We start from the raw sequence: 25,604 nt of genomic DNA on the forward strand, positions 1-25,604 counted from the left end.
TATTTTGAGTAGAGAGGTGTGGTAGCCGTGTTAGTCCACTCTTAAAGGTTATCAATAGAAATCAAACAAAATAAAACATGGAAAAGAAAATAAGATGATACCTTTTTTATTGGACATAACTTAATACATTTCTTGATTAGCTTTCGAAGGTTGCCCTTCTTCCTCAGATCGGAAATAAGCAAATGTGGTAGCAGATAGTATATATGAGAGAAACATCAAAGCATTACTTTGACAGTCTGACAGAGTGGGAGGGTGGGGGTATGCATGGGGACATCAAAGCATTTCATTGATATTCTAACAGAATGGGTGTTGGTAGGTGAGAGGAGGGTAATAAACAGAGAAATACAGCTTTATGTTTTATAATGAGTTAGAACACCCTCAAAATACCCAGGGAAAATCTGCTACAGTACAAAGAAAAAAAAAGCCACAGACAGAATTCCCCGTGTAGTGACATACAACCCAGAGCTGGAGAAACTGAGGAAAATCATAACAGCCGCTACTCCAGGAAGATGAATTACTGAAAGAGATATTCCCATCCCCACCAGTGCTGGCCTTCCGACAGCCACCAAACTTAAAACACAAGCTGATCAGAAGTAAACTCCCAACACAGACTGAAAAAGAAAAGGGCACATTTCCCTGTAACATATCCAGCTGCAAGCTATGCCAAAACATTTCACAGGACCCCACAATCATTCACAAGGGAAAATATTCAACATAAAGGAATCTTTTACATGCTCATCTTCCAATGTGGTATATATCATTCAGTGTAAAAAATGTAACGAAGGATGTATACTGGAGAAACAGGCCAGATGCTTAAGACAAGATTCAATCTGCACAGACATCACGTGAAAATAGCCGGTGCCAGTCAAGCCCCCACCCCTGTGGGCCAACACTTTACAAGACCAGAACACTGCACCAGTGATTTCACAGTAAGAATACTGAAAGGTAATTTTAAAACAATACAGGAACGCAAGACCTTTGAAGTAAGAATGATTGAATATTTTGACACCCAACAGACAGGACTTTATAAGGATCTGGGTTTTCTAGCCCATTATAAACCATAAAGTTGTATTTCTCTGTTTATCACCCTCCTCTCACCTACCCACACCCATCCTGTTAGAATACCAATGAAATGCTTTGATGTCCCCATGCATACCTCCGACCCACCCCCACCCTCCCACTCTGTCAGACTGTCAAATTAATGCTTTGATGTTTCTCTTATATACACTGTCAGCTAGCACATTTGCTTATTTCCGATCTGACGAAGAAGGGCAACCTTCGAAAGCTAATCAAGAAATATATTAAGTTATGTCCAATAAAAAGGGTATCATCTTATTTTCTTTTCCATGTTTTATTTTGTTTGATTTCTATTGATATATTTTGGGGAAGTTAAAAAAAAATTGGGGGCTGAGGTGGTTATGAGTGGTGAGGATTTGAGAAACAGGGGCTTGAGGAGAGTTAGAAATGAGACAAGGAGCTTGGAGAGGTTGACGCTAGAGGGATGGGGAAGATGGTGAATGGAGGGGGTTGAAAAAGCTAGGGAAGTTGCGAGAAGGAGGGAATTGGGGGAACGTGGAAGTCGTATGTGCATGTGTGAAAGGAGGGGACAGAAACAGTTCCAGAATCAGAAAGGGGAAGAGGGAGTAAGAACACAGATAAAGAGAAGGGATGTTGGAGGAACTGTGCCGAAGCCAGTCATCACCCTACCTCTGGTTCCTCCTCCCTAGAACCTAGAATCTCTTTCCTCCTCTTCTGCACATCCTTGATTTTTCCTCCATCATACTGCTGGCCCATCTCTGAGCTCACTCTTCCTCTCCTTCCTCACATCAATACTTGGAAGAATCCCAAAAGAACAAAATCAATTACTCAGACCATGGCAGGATTAACCCTTTAGTGGGCCTTAGGCAAATAAGTGCATTGGGCCCCCGATCGTAATATAATTGTGTTTGAAAGCTCTGACAACAGGGTTCTGACTGCATTTCAAAACTGGCAGAGGAGGAAGAAACAAATAAGAAGTATGCCTGACTGCTGCCTTCTGCTGATTGGATGACAGTACGCAGGGGTTGGGGAGAAGAGACGTAGGGGTCCTTTTGCTAAGCCACATAAGCGTCTACGCGCACCAAAATGGAGTTACCGCATGGCTGTTGCGGTAATTTCAATTTTGGTGCTTGTCTGAAAAATATTTTCGGGCGTGTATAACAGACGCTCGCCAAGTGGCATTTGGCACACGTAGGTCATTACCGCTAGGTCAGTGGCTGGCGGTAAGGTCTCAGACCCAAAATGGATGTGCGGCAATTTTCAGTTTGCCACACGTACATTTTCGGCAAAAATGTTTTAAAAGCCCTTTTTTACAGGCGCGCTAAAAAAATTGAGAAGAGACGGCTGAGGGGAGATATGATAGAGGAATATAAAATAATGAGTGGAGTGGAACAGGTGGATGTGAATACTAGGACTAGGGGGCATGCGATGAAACTACAGTGTAGTAAATTTAAAACAAATCGTAGAAAATTTTTCTTCACCCAACGCGTAATTAAACTCTGGAATTCATTGCCGGAGAATGTGGTGAAGGCGGTTAGTTTGGCAGAGTTTAAAAAGGGGTTGGACGGTTTCCTAAAGGACAAGTCCATAAACCGCTACTAAATGGACTTGGGAAAAATCCACATTTCCAGGAATAACGTGTAGAATGTTTGTACGTTTGGGAAGCTTGCCAGGTGCCCTTGGCCTGGATTGGCCGCTGTCATGGACAGGATGCTGGGCTCGATGGACCCTTGGTCTCTTCCCAGTGTGGCATTACTTATGTACTTATGGATCACCGCAAGCCACTTTTCAGCGTGCCTTTGCAAAAGGACCACATAGTTTGGAGCAGTAGTGCTCTTATCCTCCCTCTCTCCCTTCTTTAAGCCAGCAGCCGATTTACCAGAACAAGAATTTGCCTTGATTTAGCACATCTCAGGGGGCCCCTCCTAAACATTTGGAGCCTAGGCACGTGCCTAGTTTGCCTATACCTTAATCCTGCCCTGGCTCAGACAAAAATGCTAAAGAACTATTCTGATTATACAAAATAGTTAAATTATTTAGGGCCCTGCTTACTAAGGTGCGTTAGTGTTTTAGGCACCTATAGGAATATTGTAGACACGTGCATGGTTAACGTGCGTTTAAAATGTCAATGGGTTTATAGCACTGCTTAGTAAAGAGGGGCCTTAATGTGCAAAATACATCAAAGTTATGCAGATTTGCAGCAGGCGTTTGGACATAGATCTTGAAAAATCTGTCAGGGGAACCCTAGGGCCCCGGTGTTTGAGCAAGTTTTGCTTTTCGGTCCGGTAGTTTTAATGTCTACCACTCATTTCATGTGACATCAGTTTTATCTTCCTGTGCCCTATTTTGCGGTGCTAGAATGGATTTGATGTATTCACTTGATACACCGTGTTACGCCCAAGGCATCAAAGCGGTTTGCAATACATAGTTCAGTGATTAAAAATGAATAAAAATTAAAATATAAAACATAAAAATATTCAACAATTAACACACAATTTTTTCATCAGTTTAACACAAACAACCCAAGATACCCGATGTCTCCCAAAACTATTATTTTATTTATTAGGATTTATTGACTGACTTTTTGAAGGAATTCAGTCTAAATACTGGGTATAAAACAAGGGCGTATCTGCTTGGGGCCCCCTACTGCCGCCTTGGGTACCTTTGCTGGCGGGGAACCCCAACCCCCACCAGCCGAGGTCCGCTTCCTCCTGCCGCTGCGAGGTTTTTTAAGTTCTTCATCGGGATTCGTCCTCCGTCACTCTGTGCTGCTGTTCAAAGAAGCTGCTAGCTGAATGCAGTTTCGGACTGAGTCTGACGTCGCTGCTGCACGTTGTACATGAGTCTGACGTCCTGCACGTACAACGTGCAGCAGCGACGTCAGACTCAGTCCGAAACTGCATTCAGCTAGCAGCTTCTTTGAACAGCAGCACAGAGTGACGGAGGACGAATCCAGATGAAGAACTTAAAAAACCTCGCAGCGGCAGGAGGAAGCGGACCTCAGCTGGTGGGGGTTGGGGTCCCCCACCAGCAAAGGTACCCACGGCGGCGGGGGGGGGGGGGGTCGGAAATGGCAGCGGCGGCGGCTGGGGGGGGGGGCTATAATGTGCCCCCTCACTCTGGCTTCGGCCCCCGCTACCGCCGACTTTCAGATACGCCCCTGGTATAAAACCATGTTTACACAACCTTATGAAATTGTAAATAGTTCCCCATACACCTAATGTCTTCAGGCAACTGATCCCACAAATGGGGACCAGAATAGCAAAATGCTCATTTCAGTGGCGTAGCAGGGGGGGCTGCCACCCGAGGCGGGGCGGTTTTCACCGTTGCACCCCCCCCCCCCCGGGTGCAGCACGATGACACCCCCTTCCCCTCCCCCGACCAGCTCCCGCACCCTACCTTTAAAAAGAATATCGGGAAGGCGAGGCGCAGCGCCTCGCGCCTGCCCTGCGTGTAAAAGAAATGTGGACCGTCGGGCCTTCTCTCGCTCTGTCTGTCCCGCCCTTGCGGAAATAGGAAGTTGCGTCAGCGGAGGGCGGGACAGATAGAGCGAGGGAAGACCCGACGGTCCACATTTCTTTTACGTGCAGGACAGGCGTGAGGCGCTGCGCCTCGCCTCCCGATATTCTTTTTAAAGGTAGGGTGCGGGAGCTGGTCTGGGGGGGGGGGGATGTCGATTCGCCGAGGGGGGGAAGCTGGCAGGGAGCACCCCCCCCCCCCCCTGAGCAGACACCCGGGGCGGACCGCCCCCCCCCCCCCCCCCCCCCCCCCCTTGCTATGGCACTGGCTCATTTCATAGTGCTTATCAGCTTAACTATGGATAAAGTTCAACAAAGTTAGCTGTTAAGATTGCAATTTCCTAGATGGAACATATTTGTTGATCATAAAAGCAAGATAACTAGGGACTTTTAACTGGAAAGATTTAAATACCAAACATAAACCTTAAACTTATCTGTGCTGACACTGATAACCAGTGCAGCTCAGCCAATTCCTTCAAAAGTCGGTAAATAAATCCAAATAAATAATGATAAAAAGACGGGAGTGATATGATCTGATTTGTTTTTACCTTCAATCAAATGAGCTGCTGTGTTCTGAACTAACTGCAATCTTCTTAAACAAGAAGACTAACATTACTTAATTTCACATAATCAATCCGGTATCAGCAGGGTGCTACCAGGCCTCTACCCCAGAGAGAGAGGTTACATGCACGTACATTTCTGATTTACTTCATCAAAATGACTGAAAGTTACATTTTTATATAAATAACTCCCCCCCCCCCCCCCCCATTTTACAAAGCTGCACAGCAATGCCGACACAGCCCTTTCACTTTGAAGGGGCTGTGTTGGCATTACCACACCTGCAGCTGCTAGTGTGGCTTTGTAAAAGGGGAGGAGGGGTGATGAAACAGGGATTTAAGTATGTAACTTATGTGAATGTATGACATATTTGATCCCTATTTCATTTCTCTTGTTTGGACAGTAGATGGTGGGTGACCTTTTTTTGTAAAGCTGTTACAGAAGTCAGTTTTTTCCCACCTAAGCTGTGAGGTAATCTTTAGTCTCAGTGTGGGAGCACAGAGGTAAACATCTCTGTTCTGAGACCCTGTTCAAGGCTTGTGAGTAGTTAATTTCCTGAAGCTACCCAGGTAGTAACAAGTGTTTAGACAGTTTAATATTGTTCCTTAGTCAATTACCTGTTAATGTTTGCTGTTCTTTTCCACCTGTTTTATATGATTCACTGTACTACTGTGACAGTAAACCTGTTAGTTTATTGTCTCTGTTGTCCTGGACTGACTAAGAATCCTGATGGTTTTTGTGTTGGGTCTGTTGGTTCTTTCTAGGACCTGTGGGACCCCTGAGATTGTGGCCCCAGTAACCTAGAAATCACCGGGGAATAACTTGAGAGCGGGAGACTCACCCAGAGGCAAGAAGGGACCCAGTCGGTGGCGTGGAGGGTGCTAGTGTAGAGCACAAGTGGCAGGTGCAGGCGGGCCAGAGCAGTGCTGGGGACAGACCCTCCAGGTGGCCACAGGGTTAAACCCAGGTGGGTGGTAGGCATTTTGTTACAGGGGGTTAGTAATGGTGCTTCAGTGACCAGTTCAAAAAGTGTATTAGTTTTCAGATCTCTTTATGGTTTGGCCCCATTATACCTAACTGATTGTTATTCCAACAAAGGCAAGAAATCTGAGAGATTCTATGCGTCTTCATAAATCTTAATCCTAGCAAGTTTGAAGAGTAAAACTGTTTTCTCCAAGTTTTGCATATTGGGCTCCAACAATCTAGAATTCTCTTCCTGTTTACATCCGGGAAACAAGAAATGATTTGATTTTTAGCAAATTATTAAACATTTTTCAAGACATTTTTGAATGTCTGAAAGCTTGGTGTTGTATTGGTTAAGTTGTAATTCCCAGGGTGTGCCTGGTTACTTCTAGATATTGTCATCCTCTTAGAACTCCAATGGGCAATATTGGAATATAAGAATTTTTATAATGTAATGCTTATTGAGTAATTGCAAGGGAGTGTGCATGGGGGTGGGGAGTGGAGCGTGGTGGGTGTGTCCAACAGTCAAGTGTGTAACTTAGAGTACAGTTAGTTATGCATTAAAGTGCTATTAAGGCACGTGCCGTTATGCCTGCTATTGACATAGTATAAGTGAGCATACCTAAATATAGACGTGTAGATGTTGACTTGTTCTATAACAGAATCTGGGCCCCCAGATACCATTATAAAATTAATGCTCAGCACTTTGAATCTAGGTGCGTAAATTGTAGCACCCAGTTACGGAACTGCCCCCGGGATGTCCAACCAAAATTTGTGCGTTCTTTTATTTTATAAATTTGATAATTTATAAACCACGTGGATGCTTGAGTACCTGGGACATACCAAGCCAGTTGGATTTTCCGGCTATCCCCAATAAATATGCATGAGATATATTTGTACGCATTACCTTCCTTATGTGTAGATCTGTCTCATGCACACTCATTGTGGATATCCTGAAAACCTAACTGGCAAATTGTATCCCGAATCCTGGGTTGAGAACCACTGATTTAGGAAGAGGAATTCCAGGGATAAGGACTGAAGTTATGAGGGCAATGCTGATATACAGTGCTCTTCAGATAACTTGTGTCCATTTAGTAGGACGTACAAATAGCCATTATAACTATCTTGTCTAAGTTTTTAAACCCATATATTTAGTGGTCCTATTAAACAGATAGACCTGTTGAATTTCTGGCCTAAAGATAGGGTTGGTCCAACCACTAGGCGAGATGAGTTGGTCGCCTAGGGCAGCAGCTTCTTGTGGGGGGGGGGGGGAGCATCAGTACATTCTTTGACCTGCATTTTTATAGAATATTTGTGTGATGAAAAATGATTGCTGACTTGAAATCTGGGGGTGGTGCGGGATGCAGGCTGAAAGTTAATTGTGGGGGGGGGTATAAAGCTGAAGCTTCACCTCAGGGGCACACTACCTTTGCACTGGCTCTGCATAATAATGGGCAGAAAAATTAATCTGCTTATTTACCTCATCAAAATGACTGAAAAGTTCATTTTTTATATAAATAACTTACCTTCCGTTTTAAAAAGCTGTGCAGCAATGCCTTTACAGCCCATTCACTTTGAAGGGGCTGTGTTGGCATTACAGCACCTGCAGCCACTAGTGCGGCTTTGTAAAAGGGGGGGGGGTGATGAAACAGGGGATTTATGTTTGTAAATCCTGTGTTTCAGCAACTGAGTGGCTGAATATTGGTTGCCTCTGCTTTTTCTGTTACCAAAGCGCTCTCTCTTTCATGAGTTCAGTTTGAATCTATAACCCATTTACAATTTAAAAGTTCAAAGTTACTTAAATAGTTACCGCCGTGTGTCAGCAAAGCCTCCTCTGTGTTCATTAGGATGCCTGCAATGAGCTGAGCACGTTCATAAAAATCTTTTTTTTTTTTTTTTAAAGTTTGCTTAGTAGGTGAACAGAAATGTGATGTGTACACTTCCGAAATGTTGCTTAGTGGGTTTTAGATCCATTTGTCAGCTTATAAATACCAGCATCAAGGTTCAATTTCAGTTGAATCTAGGAAAACAATTGGTTTCTTTCAGCCTTTTTTAAACAAAAATCTTGCTAGAGATGGTTTTCTTCTAAAAGTAAGAAAGTTATGCGTGAATCGATTCTTAATTGTCTTATGACTATTTTTTCCCCTGAGAAGGGCTCAAAGTACTTTTAACCTTTAGGGCAGAGAGAGAGAGGATAATTAATTTGTTAATGTTGCACTGATTTACTTTTTCTGCTTAAAGCAAGGAAAGCACATGGAACTATATAAAAGAATGTTTTGATACCAACCACCTAAGCTGTGACCTGACAAAGAAGATGACGGATTGCATGGGAGTGTATCTTTTCAGTGTGCAGGCCTTCACTGAAAATGGAACATCACTCTGGAACGAAAGTGACAGCCTATTATATCCAATCATGCATAGTAGGTCTTCTGTTTTATCATTTTAAACCCAGAAGTTTCCTTCTATTCTTTTGGGCCTCTGGACAATGGGTGGGAGGGAGGTAAGGATAAAGGGGGAGTGAAGCTGGATCAGGAGGTGGAATGGAAGTAGAGAGAGATGCTGGACAACAGGAGGGGAAGAGGGTGGACAGCAGGAAAGAGAGGGAGAGATACTGGACCATGGGGGGGGGGGGAAGAGATGAGAGAGGGAGATGCTGAGGGGGCGTGAAGAAGAAAAGACAGGCAGATGTTAGGATACAAGGGTGGAAGGGAGAGAGAGAGGAGATACTGGGATGTGAATGGTGGAGCCATGTGCAATATATATTAGTTCTTCGGGGGGTGGGGGGAGATGCTTGCTTCTGATATTAGTCCTTTTTGTTATATATATATATGTGTAATATAATAATTTGCTCCTTCAACGTTCGAATGTGTCTCACTGGGATCGTAACCATCTTCTGACGTCATGAACGCAGTGAGAGACATTGGAACGTTGCAGGAGCTGCTTCAGCCCTTCCTTCACACGCACCAACATCTCCCGCCCCTGCCACAACGCCCCCCCCCCCCCCCCCGAGGTCGCCCCCCTCCATCCCCACCCCCGACGTCAGGAGATGTTAATCCTCCGATTTTCTCCGCCCAAAAAAGTTTTATCTCCTGTTCTGCAGGACCCCCTCTCCCCTCTCTGCCCCTCCCCTTCGTAAGAGCCGGCTGTTTAAAAGTTTTTACCTCCTGCACGCAGGGACGCCGCTTTAGACAGCCTTTTCTTTTGCTTCTGTTTCAGCTGTTCCTGTGGTCCTGCCCTCATGTGTGTATATATATATATATATGTAACAAAAAGGACTAATATCAGAAGCAATGGAATTATATATATATATATATATATATATATATATATATATATATATATATATATATATATATATATATATATATATATATATATATATATATATATATATATAATAAAGTGTGTGCCAGTATGCACACATGCATTCCTGCATGTATTTTGGAAAAGACTCTGTTGTCATACTACCAGAAATGGACACTGAACGTCTCAATTCTATGATCTATCTTAAAAGGGCTGTAAATGAGCAGCCCTGAGCTTCAGTCACCCACTTAAGGGGCCCTTTTTAAAAAAGGGCGTTAAGCCCTAACAATCAGTTCCAAGTTTTATTCATACTAGATATCCCGCGCCAATGGGAAATCTGGGCAGTTTTTCAGTATTTAAACTCGAGCAAATTAGGATATACACTGTCCGAGGACAGAGGGGAAGATAGTTAATTGCAATTATAGATTCTTCAAACAATACTGAACTGAGTGGTCTCAACAGGAGGTACAATATTTCCTAGTTTTCAGCCCTAAATGTGTCAATTGAAAGCTCCAAATGGAGTTGGACAGGAAGGTTAATGTGTGAGAAAAACATTTACCCCAAAATGTGGCGCTGGGGGGGGGGGGGCTAAAATGTGCCCCCTCACCTCGGTCTCTGGACCCCCTTCCCGCCGAAGACTGATTCAGTGTTAACATGGGAGCAGTGTCTCCTTAATAGGAGGGAGTAAGTGCTCCCATGTTATTTTTTGCAGGTGTTGCGTTCTAATGGGACCTACTAGCCCAGAATCTGCCAAAAAGAAAAAAGATGATGCCTGACTTTTAATGCTGTGGTAAATCTGGGTTTAGTGCGCAGGAAACATAGAAACAGAGAAAAATTAAGGCAGATGAGGACCATATGGCCTATCCAGCCCCCCCCCCCCCCCCCCCCCCCCCCCACCATTCCATGCCATCTACCATCCCTAACTCTCCCTTAGAGATCCTATGTGGATCCTCAGGAGCTTAGCCGAGATTGGATAACAGAGCCGCGGAGCTGGTGGTTGGGAGGCGGGGATAGTGCCGGGCAGACTTACATGGTCTGTGCCAGAGCCAATGGTGGGAGGCGGGGATAGTGCTGGGCAGACTTGTACGGTCTGTGCCCTGAAAAAGACAAGTACAAATCAAGGTAAGGTATACACAAAAAAGTGGCACATTTCTTGGGCAGACTGGATGGACCGTGCAGGTCTTTTTCTGCCGTCATCTACTATGTTACTATGTGCTTGTCCCAAGCTTTCTTTAATTTGGTTACAATTTTCATCCATGCCACCTCCACCAGGAGGCCATTCCAGACATTTAGTCCTGCATTAGAGTGCGTTAAGCCCAGGCTTTACCACACCTTAGCAAAAGGGTCCCTCTAAGTGACTAACTCAGTCCTGATATCAACAGAAAAAGCAACGTGTCAGGATTTATCAACCTTTATTCATTGAGTTGTAAGTCTTTTTGTGGTTCTTTCTGGTTTTTCCATTATAGCCTCTCTGTTTATAAAATTACCCTTCATATAGTTAGAGATGAAAAAATCCAGGGCGCCTAGGTGCCTAAAATTTAGCAACGGTCTATTGGCCTAGGAAATCATAAAACCTTCTGTTTATGCAGAGATATCAATGTACAAAATCAATTCATATAAATATAAATATGGAATAAAATTACACTGAATAATGTTGTGTATTTTTTTTTAATACAGCTGTCCTGGGCCCACCCATAGTCAATGTCACTGGCTGTGACAGCTGCCTCCACATTACAATCCACCCTCCAGTCTGCCACTTTGGGTCACCTGATAAACAGACCTCTTACTCTGTGGTCCATAAAGTGTATCCTGAACTTACTTATAATGTTGCCTTAATTAAAGCTGGAAATGTGAATCAGGTAATTAATGCACATCAGTGCCGTCATCAAACTATAAACTTCTTTTTTTTTTTAATCTTCTTTTTTTTTTTTAATTGAAATTTTGTTATTATCATATGCATACATATCCATAGCTCTTAATATAACCTTCAAATACAACAGCTTGTCATTATTATGTGGACCTACTCAATGTACCCTTCCCCTCCCTCCCTCACCTCCCATCCCCCTCGCACTATGGTGTTGGTAATAACACATCCCTCACATGTTCATATGGTTGCCATGTTTTCTGGAACAGCTTAATATGTCCTTTTCTCATAGCCGTCAATGTGGCCTAGTGGTTAGGGTGGTGGACTTTGGTCCTGGGGAACTGAGGAACTGAGTTCGATTCCTGGCACAGGCAGCTCCTTGTGACTCTGGGCAAGTCACTTAACCCTCCATTGCCCATGTAAGCCGCATTGAGCCTGCCATGAGTGGGAAAGCGCGGGGTACAAATGTAACAAAAATAAATAAAAAAATAGTCCACTTTGCGAGCTACCAGTTGCATGGTTGGAGTTTCCACCCGCTTCCAGGCCCTTGCTAGCGTAACATTGGCTGCCACGAAACATTGAACAACCAGTTTATCAAACTATAAACTTGATCACTCATTATGGAATTCTGCAGCAAAGACAGAACAATTAATATTAAAAAAAAAAAATCATAAGCCAGATTGCCACCCTAGCTATGTATTTCTGCTAATAAAGGAGCCACCATGAGATACTGGATTAAGGGCCTAGTTACTTACCCTTTAATACTATAAACTTGTGTGCCATATTTTAGGCTTAACGCACACAGCGGCCCTTTTACTAAAGCTTAGCTCGTGCTAATGCCGTTAATGCTCACTAAGGGGCCCTTTTTACAAAGCAGTGGTAAGCCCACCGTGCGGCATTCCCAGCGCTGGCGGAAATATTTGAAAATATTACCACGGGGTTACCTGGTAGTTATAGAGCAGCGCCACTTGCTGTCCTGTTACCACAGGGTTAGCGCTGGAGCCTTCGCTGCTACCTCAGTGGTTGGCGGTAAGTACTCTTTCCCAATCTTCCCGCACGGCCATTTCTTTTTTTTTTGGCCTTTTTACCTGCTGTGGTAGAAAGGGCCTCATCATGCGGCAAAAATGGCTGTGCCACTAGAGCAGAGCCCCTTTTACCTCAGCTTAGTAAAAGGGCCCCTTTAATGCTAAGAAGCCCATGAGTTTAAAATGGGCTTCTTAGCATTTAGCGCACGCTAAAGGGGTGCTTAGTAAAAGGGTGCAAAGTTGTGCATGCAAGTTCTAGAACAGTGTCAGTTGTACATGTGACTCACCTGGTCTGCACATGCCCACTCGCGGCTCAGTGATTTTCACACCGTTGGCTGACTATGCCATGACAACTCCCCCCACCCCCCTGCTGCTCCTAGCCTCCATATATTCACTCGCTCATCTGTCACCCACTGCTTATCTCCCTTGCATCCACTCACTCCTAACTTTTATCCATGAAGCTAACCACACACTGTTGGGAATATCGGCCAGTATGCAGTTTGCTTCCAGGTGACCGCTGTAACCTGGATATTTAGTGCTGTTACCCAGACTTTGAATATCTAGTCTCAGTTCAGCCCTTGGCTGCAAACAAACCACTGACTGCTGCGGGTGCAATATTATCCCTCTCGTGGTTAATGTCATCTCTGTGAAACTTGCTTCTGATTTAATTGACAGGTTAATCCTTTAATCAAACTAATGTACTTGTGTTACTGTATATGTATTTGTTCATTTGCATGTACTAATGTGCTATAACATTCAATGGTGTTTTCCTCAGACTGCTGAAATCTTTACGTATGATACCAATAAAGAGAATTTCACGACCACCATCCCGAGTTTGCTTCCAAGGACAAATTATTGTGTTTCTGTTAATGCCACTGCAACAACCAATATGAACTCCCATAACAAACCCTCCCCTTGGAAATGTGCTGTCACGGGCCCCATCAGCAAATCAGGTATCTTCTGTTTTGATCTCTCTTTCTCTGTCTTCAAGTTGGTAGAAGGATGACATTGTAGTATAGCAGCTGTGTTAGACCTGGTGAAAGGCAGGATTTGATGCGACAAATAATTGTGTTGGGGGAAAAAGATCTAGACATCATCGTGGATAATACTTTGAAATCCTTTGCTCAGTGTGCAGTGGCTAACAAGAAAATGGTAGGAATTATTTTATTCATTTATGAATCTTTTTATACCTTTTCTTGGCGGATGCATTCAGGATGGTTTACAGTGATAAGTGCCCCAAGTAAGCCGCATTGAGCCTGCCATGAGTGGGAAAGCGCGGGGTACAAATGTAACAAAAATAAAATAGATACTATTGGAGATTCTACATGGAATGTTGCTACTATTGGAGATTCTACATGGAATGTTGCTATTCCACTAGCAACATTCCATGTAGAAGGCTGCGTAGGCTTCTGTTTCTGTGAGTCTGACGTCCTGCACGTACGTGCAGGACGTCAGACTCACAGAAGCAGAAGCCTGCGCGGCCACATTGGTGATCTGCAAGGGCCGACTTCTACATGGAATGTTGCTAGTGGAATAGCGAATTTACAATATCAATGTCTCTGGTAACATTCAACAACCTGTGTACACAAACCAGGACTCTTAGCCACCAACTTCAAGAAAGTGCTAGAAACAGTTCACACCAGTATAATATAGCAGATATATAATTTATGTGTATAGAGTACCCTCAGATATGAACCACTATAACTGCAGTCAATGAATGCTGCTAAAAAGTGGCATAGCACTTCTTTCATTAGGTAACTCTAACAATTTTTTGGGAGAGCAAATTATGCTCGTTTTTTTTATGCGTCCCAATCACCACAGTGCTATAAAATCACTTGTTACTTTTAAAATAGTATATACTAGGTGAAAACTGTGCACTTATCTTTTAAGTTCTTGCCTCCCAGGCAGAACTGTCTTGCCTTGCTGAAACATTTATCAGTTGCCTTCCCCTGGAACTGCCCGACACCGCGGGGTTTCAATTGCTTTCCTCAGGGACAAGGGTTAAGGCTGCATAGATCTTATCTTCCTCCTTCTTTGTTGCTTCTTTTCTTTGTTTAAGCAATCCACAAAACAAGGCAAAGCCTGCTTGTCTCTTGTGGCTTATAAGGCATCCGCAGTCATGTAAGGTCGGAAATGACGTCACAATGTTCAACTAACTTTATGCAAGCTGTTCAAAAACAAACAAAAAGACGAATAGGAAAGGCAGAACAGGAACATCTCTGTAAGTCACCACAGATCAAATTATAGTGTTCCATTCCACATTTTCATTGAGTCCCTGAGGATTCATTGTCTGCAAAGTGAAAATCCACCACTGTTCTCGCCTAGCCAGTGCAGTAGTCCGATCCATGCTGTTAGTCCAAGCAGGGACATGATCAATGATGAACCACCTTAAATCTGCAAATGTGTGTTTAAATTGTTCACAATGAGCTACCATGGGGGCTGTCATAGTTTTTGTAGATAATCTGCTTTTGTGTTCTATTAACCTCACTCTCATATGTCTAATGGTGCGCCCAACATAATACAAATGACAGGGGCACTCAATCATGTATACTACAAACGGTGTAGTACATGTGGTATTATATCTCAATTGAAATGTTCTGGACGTCTGTTGATGGGTCCACTGTGTCATGCGATAGGTTTGGCAGCAAAATTGACAAGTACCGCAAGGTTGGTGTATGCCCCCCTCTCTGTTATTGTAGTTGTCTCCAATAGAAGTATGCACTAATCGGTCCCTAAGATTCCGCCCTCGCGTATATGCAATACATGGCTGTTCTGAAAAATAGTATGAAAAGTCAACACCTGCCAGTGACTGTTAATGATTTGGGCAATTTGAGGGGCCATGGTGGAAAAGCCTAACACGCATACCATCCTATTTAATGGTTCCTTAGGCTTGTCTGCTAGCAATAACGATCTCTGTGCGTACCATGCTCGTTTGTACGCTTGACGGATACACTTCTCAGGGTACCCACGAATCCGTAATTTGTCCATTAGCAAAGCAGCTTGATGTTTAAAAGATATATCGGTGGTGCAAATTCTCCGTAATCGTAAGAACTGGCCCACCGGTAATGACCACTTTAACCTGTGGGGGTGATGACTGTTGAACTGCAGTAAACTGTTTCTGTCCGTGGGCTTATGATGAACTGTGGTGTGTAAACTACCATTATTCTTAAATATTTCCGTATCCAAAAATATAGCGTGTAGTCTATGTTTGTTCATAGTAAATTTCAAATGGACGTCTCTGCTGTTCAACCAGTCAAAAAACTGATTTAAATGATTTTCTGTGGATACCCAGATGAAAAAAATATCATCTATGAATCTACCCCAATATTTAATGTGGGTAATCCATTGGGAATTATATAAATTCGTTACCTCGAAATCACTGACATATAAGTTGGCAATGCTGGGGGCTGCTGCTGTGCCCATAGCTACTCCAGTGATTTGCAAATAAAATGTTGACTCAAATTCAAAGTAATTTGATTTTAGAACGAGTCTAGACAAAGCCTGTAAGAAAGTGGATGGTATGCGTTCAGTGACAGGGCGCCTAGCCATCGTATTCTCCACGATATTGAGGGCAAGATCCTGGGGGATGTTAGAATACAACGACTCAATATCTAGAGTGACTAAAAATGCGTCCTCTGGAACTTCCTTTATCTCCGCTAACTCCGCGGTGTCGGGCAGTTCCAGGGGAAGGCAACTGATAAATGTTTCAGCAAGGCAAGACAGTTCTGCCTGGGAGGCAAGAACTTAAAAGATAAGTGCACAGTTTTCACCTAGTATATACTATTTTAAAAGTAACAAGTGATTTTATAGCACTGTGGTGATTGGGACGCATAAAAAAAAACGAGCATAATTTGCTCTCCCAAAAAATTGTTAGAGTTACCTAATGAAAGAAGTGCTATGCCACTTTTTAGCAGCATTCATTGACTGCAGTTATAGTGGTTCATATCTGAGGGTACTCTATACACATAAATTATATATCTGCTATATTATACTGGTGTGAACTGTTTCTAGCACTTTCTTGAAGTTGGTGGCTAAGAGTCCTGGTTTGTGTACACAGCTAGTGGAATAGCAACATTCCATGTAGAATCTCAAATAGTAGCAACAGTGGAGGAGTGGCCTAGTGGTTAGGGTGGTGGACTTTGGTCCTGGGGAACTGAGGAACTGAGTTTGATTCCCACTTCAGGCACAGGCAGCTCCTTGTGACTCTGGGCAAGTCACTTAACCCTCCATTGCCCCATGTAAGCCGCATTGAGCCTGCCATGAGTGGGAAAGCGCAGGGTACAAATGTAACAAAAATAAAATAGATACTATTGGAGATTCTACATGGAATGTTGCTACTATTGGAGATTCTACATGGAATGTTGCTATTCCACTAGCAACATTCCATGTAGAAGGCTGCGTAGGCTTCTGTTTCTGTGAGTCTACGTGCAGGACGTCAGACTCACAGAAGCAGAAGCCTGCGCGGCCACATTGGTGATCTGCAAGGGCCGACTTCTACATGGAATGTTGCTAGTGGAATAGCAACATTCCATGTAGAATCTCAAATAGTAGCAACAGTGGAGGAGTGGCCTAGTGGTTAGGGTGGTGGACTTTGGTCCTGGGGAACTGAGGAACTGAGTTTGATTCCCACTTCAGGCACAGGCAGCTCCTTGTGACTCTGGGCAAGTCATTTAACCCTCCATTGCCCCATGTAAGCCGCATTGAGCCTGCCATGAGTGGGAAAGCGCAGGGTACAAATGTAACAAAAAAAAAACTCAATACAAACTAATAAAATAGATGAAATAAACATCAATAAAAATCTATTATTCACCTATTAGGTAATGAATGGATATCAACAGAAATCAAACAAAATAAAACATGGAAAAGAAAATAAGATGATACCTTTTTTTTTATTGGACATAACTTAATACATTTCTTGATTAGCTTTCAAAGGTTGCCCTTCTTCCTCAGTTCGGAAATAAGCAAATGTGGTAGCAGATAGTATATATAAGAGAAACATCAAAGCATTACTTTGACAGTCTGACAGAGTGGGAGGGTGGGGGTATGCATGGGGACATCAAAGCATTTCATTGATATTCTAACAGGATGGGTGTTGGTAGGTGAGAGGAGGGTAATAAACATAGAAATACAGCTTTATGTTTTATAATGAGTTAGAAAACCCAGATCCTTATTAAATCCTGTTTGTTGGGTGTCAAAATATTCAATCATTCTTATTTCAAAGGTCTTACGTTCCTGTATTGTTTTAAAATTACCTTTCAGTATTCTTACTGTGAAATCACTGGTGCAGTGTTCTGGTCTTGTGAAGTGTTGGCCCACAGGGGTGGGGGCCTGACTGGCACCGGCTATTTTCATGTGATGTCTGTGCAGATTGAATCTTGTCTTAAGCATCTGGCCTGTTTCTCCAATATAGCATCCTTCGTTACATTTTTTACACTGAATGATATATACCACATTGGAAGAAGAGCAAGTAAAATAGTCCTTTATGTTGCATATTTTTCCTTTGTGAATGACTGTGGGGTCTTGTGAAATGTTTTGGCATAGTTTGCAGCTGGCTGTGTTACACGGAAACGTGCCCGTTTCTTTTTCCGTCTGTGTTGGAAGTTTACTTCTGATCAGCTTGTGTTTTAAATTTGGTAGCTGTCGGAAGGCCAGCACTGGTGGGGATGGGAATATCTCTTTCAGTAATTCATCTTCCTGAAGTAGTGGCTGTAGGTCTCTTATGATTTTCCTCAGTTTCTCCAGCTCTGGGTTGTATGTCACTACAAGAGGAATTCTGTCTGTGGCTTTTTTTTTTTCTTTGTACTGTAGCAGATTTTCCCTGGGTGTTTTGAGGGAGGAGGCAATATTCTTGGAGATTATTTTGGGGTTGTAGCCTTTCTGTTTGAAGGATGCAGTCAGGGTAATGAATGGAGAATGAAACAGAAAATAACATAAAGCCTCTATTGCTCTATTATGCATTGTGTGTGATTCTGCAAGGAAATCCAGAAGAGGAAAACAAAGGTTCTGCAGAAAGAGCAGTACAGTCCACAAAAGCAGAACGTATGTCTTCTAAATTGTTAAAAAGGCTTTTATTCTTACCCTAAAACACAACTCAACGTGGCCACGTTTCGTCTCTCTAGAGGCTGCATCAGGGATTATCAACTATTAGGGTCCCAAACGAGACACTCTTTTTATTCTGCTGCTGAGCTGTTTTCGTTGCTACATCTATACCCTTTGGGACCCTAATAGTTGATAATCCCTGATGCAGCCTCTAGAGAGACAAAACGTGGCCACGTCAGGTTGTGCTACTACTACTACTACTTATCATCACTGGCATACCAAGGGTGGGGGCGGTCCGCCCCGGGTGCACGCCGCCGGGGGGGGGGGGGGTGCCGCGCGCCTGTCAGCTTTCTTCGTTTCTATGCTCCCTCTGCCCCGAAACAGGTTACTTCCTGTTCCGGGGCAGAGGGAGCATGGAAACGAAGGAAGCTGACCGGCGCGCGGCACCCCCCCAGCGGCGTGCACCCCGGGGGGGGGGGGTTCTTTCGCCAGGGTGAGAGGGGTGTTGGGGGGGGTCGCGCTGCAGTGGGGGGGCGTGGCGCATCGGCGATCCGCCCCAGGTGTCAGCCTCCCCCCCCCCAGGAACGCCACTGCTTATCATTTCTATAGCGCTACTAGACGTACACAGTGCTGTACACTTGAACATGAAGAGACAGTCCCTGCTCGACAGAGCTTACAATCTAATTAGGACAAACTGTTGTAAAGTGGCAAGAATAAAAACCTTTTTAACTATTAGAAGATGTCTGATACAGTGAAGGGTAACCAAAATGATTAAAACCTATGAAGAAAGGGCTCTTCAGCTTGGAGAGGAGACAGGGAAAATATACAGCATTAAAAAAATCTATAAAATCATGAGTGGAGTGGGACAAGTAAATAAGATTTGTTAATCTTTCAGAAAGAACTCCATGAGGTTACTTAGAAGAACATTTAACATAGTAACATTATAAATGACAACAGATAAAGATCAGCCTGGTCCATTCAGTCTGCCCAGTAAAGAGGTCAGGGTTGTTACTGCTGCTCCATGCAGGTTACCCCCCCCCCCCCCAATCCCCATATTTAAAACAAATCGTAGAAACAAAATTTTTCACTCAAAACACTTAAGCTGTAGAATGTGTGACCAGAAGGTGTCACTGGGTATGTCGAGAAGGTTTGGACAAATTCCTGGAGAAAAAGCCCCTATTTATCCCTGTGTTAAGCAGCCTGGAATATTTGGGATTGTGCCAAATACTTATGACCTGGATCGGCCACTGTTACAGGAATACTGGGCTTCGTAGATTTGGTCTGACCCAGTATGGCAGTTCTTATGTTCTTACAGGGCTTAATTTGTAAACTAAAAGAAAGTTGGGGGGGATAGAAATCAGGGTGGGCCCCATGGCAGGAGCAACAGGAGAAATTGGGCTGGAACCACTCGTCTCCACCTACCCTCCTCTCTTCCTTCCCATTCACATTAATTGATTTGATTTGCTTACTTTATTTATTTTTTGTCTATTAGATTGTAAGCTCTTTGAGCAGGGACTGTCTTTCTTCGTTGTTTGTGCAGCGCTGCGTATGCCTTGTAGCGCTATAGAAATGCTAAATAGTAGTAGTAGTAGTAGTAGATTAGGGAGAGCAGAGTGTCTGTTCTCTGCTCTGCTCCAGGCTCACAATCTCCCTTCTTTTGAGCAGGCTTCCTGAACGGGAGAGCAGTTCAGGCTGTTCCCCCAGAAATTAAGCTCTGTGTATTTGTATTCATGGTATTTGGGGGGGGGGGTACTACTTCTACTATTTAGCATTTCAATAGCGCTACAAGGCGTACGCAGCGCGGCACAAACATAGAAGAAAGACAGTCCCTGCTCAAAGAGCTTACAATCTAATAGACAAAAAATAAAGTAATCAAATCAATTAATGTGTACAGGAAGGAGGAGAGGAGGGTAGGTGGAGGCGAGTGGTTACAAGTGGTTACGAGTCAAAAGCAATGTTAAAGAGGTGGGCTTTCAGTCTAGATTTAAAGGTGGCCAAGGATGGAGCAAGACGTAGGGGCTCAGGAAGTTTATTCCAGGCATAGGGTGCAGTGAGACAGAAGGTGCGAAGTCTGGAGTTGGCATTAGTGGAGAAGGGAACAGATAAGAAGGATTTATCCATGGAGCGGAGTGCACGGGAAGGGGTGTAGGGAAGGACGAGTGTGGAGAGATACTGGGGAGCAGCAGAGTGAATACATTTATAGGTTAGTAGAAGAAGTTTAAACAGGATGCGAAAACGGATAGGGAGCCAGTGAAGGGTCTTGAGGAGAGGGGTAGTATGAGTAAAGCGACCCTGGTGGAAGATGAGACGGGCAGCAGAGTCTAAACGAGAGGTGACAAGGGTGTGGATATGAGGGTTTTGGTAGAGTGCTCGGAAAGAAAGGGGCGGATTTTACGGATGTTGTAAAGAAAGAAACGACAGGTCTTGGCAATCTGCTGGATATGAGCAGAGAAGGAGAGAGAAGAGTCAAAGATGACCCCAAGGTTTCAAGCTGAGGAGACAGGGAGAATGAGAGAGCCATCAACAGAAATAGAAAACAGGGGGTGTGGGGAGGTGGGTTTGGGGGGAAAAATGAGAAGCTCGGTTTTGGTCATGTTTAATTTCAGGTGGCGTTGAGACATCCAGACAGCAATGTCAGACAAGCACGCTGTATTACTGTACTGGGCCGTGGCATAATTCACATCTTGTACTAAAAGCAAATGTTCTGTCTATAAGCAGGATTGAGTGGACCACAGGTGAATCATGTTGTCGCACATCATCAGAATAGAACTACAGTCCCAGAGCTCAGATCTTAGTTTTAAGTTCTGATCATGCACAGTCCTTCCCATCCGCAGTGGTCTCCTCCGCATCTCAGTTTGGTCTTCTCCACGCAACCAAATGGATGCTAAACAAAGCTGTCTAGTTAATTATTCTTAAAATCATGTTTTCCTGATGTTCTTCCAATTTCCCTTCTTTCTCATGTTGCAAAATCAGAGTTTGACCTTGACTGCAGTGCGACAGAAAAATCCAGAACTTTGACACACTCTCATCTGCATGGGCCTGGTCCGCAACCCAGGTAGAATGTAAGCATTTTTTTTTGCATACATCCTCCTTTAGTGAAACTGAGAATTTCACTAAAAGGAGTGTGCCGGATGTGAAGGGAAGAGAGAGCAGGGCAGGCAATGCAGTGGTGCCGGAGACCAGCGCTGGACGAAGGCTTCAACTGGCGGAGGTTGGGGACCCCCGCTAGCCAAACCAGGGGCCCAGAGCAACTTTTGGGGGGGGGGCCAGGCCCCCGTGGCCCCACGTGACTATGCCACTGCTATGAAGTTGAAAAGGCTTCTTTAGGTACAACAAATTAGAAGAAGGTCGTCTTTATGCACAAATCAGCTGAATTGTATGCATTAAATTTTCAACTGAACCACTCGCGACCTCCCTGTGCAATGTCTTTAAAAGTTCAGTTGCCCGAGATGACCACCAGATAATACTCTGTGCTTAAACTGGCACATGGATCTTTGGAGATTTCCATGTCCAGAGTTCGGCCCCTTTTCAGCACTTCTAGAGGCCTGAAGAGAAGGCCTCATCACCAGCCCCTTTCATAGGAATCGATAAATTATTCTTGGGGAAGCACCAGAGTGTATAAGTAATTGGATTATTTTACCTGTTAATAGAAAGGAACCTATATGAAATTGATGTTCCTAATCCAAGAGGGGTAAAGTATAAACTCATACACTCAGCTGCCTTTCTGTATTTGGTGGCTAAATGGTGGAACAGTATTCCAACTCAGATAAAATGTATCTCTGTTACAAGATGTTTGTAAAGCTCTTAAGTCCTATTTATTTTGGACGTATGTAATAGAGATTAATTGATTGATAGATTACTGTTAGAATAATTATTAATGGATGTGGTATGGGCATGAATCTCTATGAGTTATTGGCTGGTATTCCCAATGTTTGATTGGCTCTCTTGATGATGTAAATCACTTTGAGCTCCAAAGATGGAGTATGTTAGTGATTCATAAGAGGTAAAATTAACTATACGCGGGCTGCAAAGAGCAAATACTGAGGAAACTTCAAACAGCCCAAAACACAGCAGCCAGGCTCATCTTCGGAAAACCAAAATATGAAAGGGCAAAACCACTACGAGAGAAATTACATTGGCTTCCACTTAAGGAATGCGTTACTAGTCCATAAGATCATTTACGGCGAAGCCCCAGCGTACATGTCTGATTTAATAGACCTACCACCCAGAAACGCTAAAAGATCATCCCGAACACACCTCAACCTCCACTTCCCCACTTGCAAGGGCCTGAAATACAAGACGCTACACGCGTCAACCTTTTCCCACATGAGCACGCAGGCTTGGAATACACTACCGCGCAACCTAAGAGTGATTAACGAACAAGCCTCCTTCCGTAAACTACTGAAGACTCACCTGTTTGAACAAACTTACGGAAAGAGCCAAAACACATAGATTCCATACTCACTGTTCATCAATGCAATATACACCCACTTCTGATCCCTCATCCCGCAATCCAGTCAATCATACACTTACTCACGGAACTATGTACACCATATGTCTTTGTCTAACATTGCCTTTAGCTTCCCATTGTCTCCTTCCAATGTTTCTATGTTGATGTCCCATTGTCATATTCCTAATTGATATTCGAATGTCTCGCACAACTCTCCACAATGTAATCCATAACCAAGTTGTAACAAATGTATTCTATTACTCATATCCTATTGTAAGCCACACTGAGCCCGCAAAAAGGTGGGAAAATGTGGGATACAAATGCAATAAATAATAAATAAGTAAGAAAAGAAGCATTAGAGCACTAAAACTCCTCAACAATAGTGTACGGCAGCGCAAGCTTCTTCCTCCAAGCACCGTCATCAAGATTCAAGTGCAGTCCCCAGCGCAAACCTGACTTGTTCATCGGCATACCTCTGGCAGCAGTCTTCATCAATGCTGCCATTCTGGGACAGATCGAAGGTCCATCAAGCCCAGTATCCTGTTCCGACAGTGGCCAATGCTGGTCACAAGTACCTGGCAAGATCCCAAAACTATACAGTACATTTTATGCCGCTTATCCTCTCCTTCTGACTTAATGTCAGTCTCTCCTCTCTGCGATTCCTTTCCATACAGGCCTCTCCAAACAGACATTATCTTATGCAGAATACCTCCTCCCGTGTTCAGCTCCTGAGTGGGGCTTCCTCCTCCCTTTGAACTTTGAGGGAGTAGATTGCTGTTCTACTCCTTAATTCAATAACAGGCAGAGGGGCAGGCAGAACCGTTGCAGCATTCAAAATATAATGTACATACCAATCAATTTCTTAACATTGGAGACAATCAGTTTGTATTGGAAACATTTTTAAAGCTATTAGGGGTCATATTTGACAATACATTATCATTTAAAAAGCAGGTCAAACTGCTATTAAGAATCTTTTGGGATATTGGGAAAGCTTAGGCGTTGTTGTAAATTTCTAGACTTTCAACAGCTTTGATTAGTGATCTAGTCGTCAGCTCCAGTTCTGATGACTGGAACAGATGAATCCTCATGGTCTATCTTGCTACTCCTGGAACAGCAATATTGCATTCCTTCCAAAAATATCTAATTTTGTTAAAGGAAACGGCAAAGACTTGCCAAATGCCTAGTACCAACATACTGGCATTATACCAGCACAGACAGAAACCCACTTTTCCCAGGACCCTATAATCTATCTACTAAGGATTCGGAGCGGAAGCAACACACTCATTAGCACCTGTTTCCAGGATCCTATAATCTATCTTCTAAGGATTCGGAGCCAGAAGCAGCACATATGTACATAAGTATTGCCATACTGGGACAGACCGAAGGTCCATCAAGGCCAGGATCCTGTTTCCAACAGTAACAAATCCAGGTTACAAGTACCTGGCAAGATCCCAAAACAGTACAATACATTTTATGCTGCTTATCCTAGAAAGAAGCAGTGGATTTTCCCCTAGTCCATTTTAATAATGGCTTATATATTTTTCTTTTAGGAAGCTATCCAAACCATTTTTAAACCCTGCTAAACTAACTGCTTTTAATACATTCTTGCAACGAATTCCAGAGTTTAATTTCATGTCAACGACGCCTAGATCCCTTTCCTGGTTGGTGACTCCTGATGTGGAACCTTGCATTGTGTAGCTATAATTCGGGTTGCTCTTTCCACAAGCATCACTTTGCATTTGCTCAATTAAACGTCATCTGCCATTTAGATGCCCAGTCTCCCAGTCTCGTAAAGTCCTCTTGTAATTTTTCACAATCCTCTTGCGATTTAACAACTTTGAATAACTTTGTGTCGTCAGCAAATTTAATTACCTCACTAGTTGCTCCATCTCTAGATCATTTATAAACATGTTAAAAAGCAGTGGTCCCAGCACAGACCCCTGGGGAACCCCCATGATCTACCCTTCTCCATTGAGAATACTGACCATTTAACCTTACTCTCTGTGTTTTCTATTGTTTAACCAGTTTTTTTTATCTACAATAGAACTATCCCATGACTCTCCAATTGCCTCAGGAGTCTTTCATGAGGTACTTTGTCAAATGCCTTTTGACAATCCAGATACACTATATCGACCAGCTCACGCTTATTAGCTCCTGTTTCCAGGATCCTATAATCTCTCTACTAAGGATTCAGAGCCAGAAGCAGCATACTCATTAGCACCTATTTCCAGGTTCCTATATTTGCAAAGTGGTCTAGAGGAGTCTTAAATCCAGACTGAGCAGTTGAGACTGCTGCATGTAGGAAGGACCTCCCACGTTCATATCTTACTCCAAGTTTTGAGCTCTGGGAGAGTTGTTCCATCCTAGTGACATAGAAAGACATCACCCACCCTTGTGCCTGATTAATTCCGCTGTCTATGGAAAACACGTAATAACGGGTGAGCAACAATGCTTTATAGCTAGCTAATGCACCCCTCATTTTCCTTGGAAAGTCTGGTTTTAATTCTTACTTGCAATCATGTTGCTTTTCTGAGTTCTTTGGGTTGCTTTTTTACAGGAATATATGGCCCTTTTGCATTGTCATAATTTCCTCTACATGTCTGTTTTATCATGCAAAAATGAAAGAGCGGCAGGATTTATGCAAAGGGATGACCCTAGTGTGGGGCAGGCCCCAGGGTGAATCAACTAAAACAAGGACCCTGAGACTGGGGGAGGGTGAAGGATTGCTGTCCAGATGGTCTGATACCTCGCTCGCCACCGCTCATCACTCTAGCCTCCAGTCTGTTCTTTTTCTCCCCTTCAAGACCCCATGCATCTGTTAGGTCCTGACTACTCAGTGTCCCTGT

The 25,604-nt window shown here is 43.5% G+C and overlaps 1 protein-coding gene across 1 annotated transcript in view; it reads left to right on the forward strand.

The window, feature by feature from the left end:
* The window catches only part of LOC115469737 (interferon alpha/beta receptor 2-like), a 96,279-nt gene that overhangs the window by 59,351 nt on the left and 11,324 nt on the right, over window positions 1-25,604 (forward strand). The window contains 3 exon segments of the mRNA XM_030202524.1: window positions 8,319-8,497; window positions 11,058-11,239; window positions 13,045-13,222. Coding sequence (XP_030058384.1) covers window positions 8,319-8,497; window positions 11,058-11,239; window positions 13,045-13,222 — 539 coding nt within the window.

This window comes from Microcaecilia unicolor, chromosome 4 (assembly GCF_901765095.1).
Source record: "Microcaecilia unicolor chromosome 4, aMicUni1.1, whole genome shotgun sequence".
NCBI classification, from domain to species: Eukaryota; Metazoa; Chordata; class Amphibia; order Gymnophiona; family Siphonopidae; genus Microcaecilia; species Microcaecilia unicolor.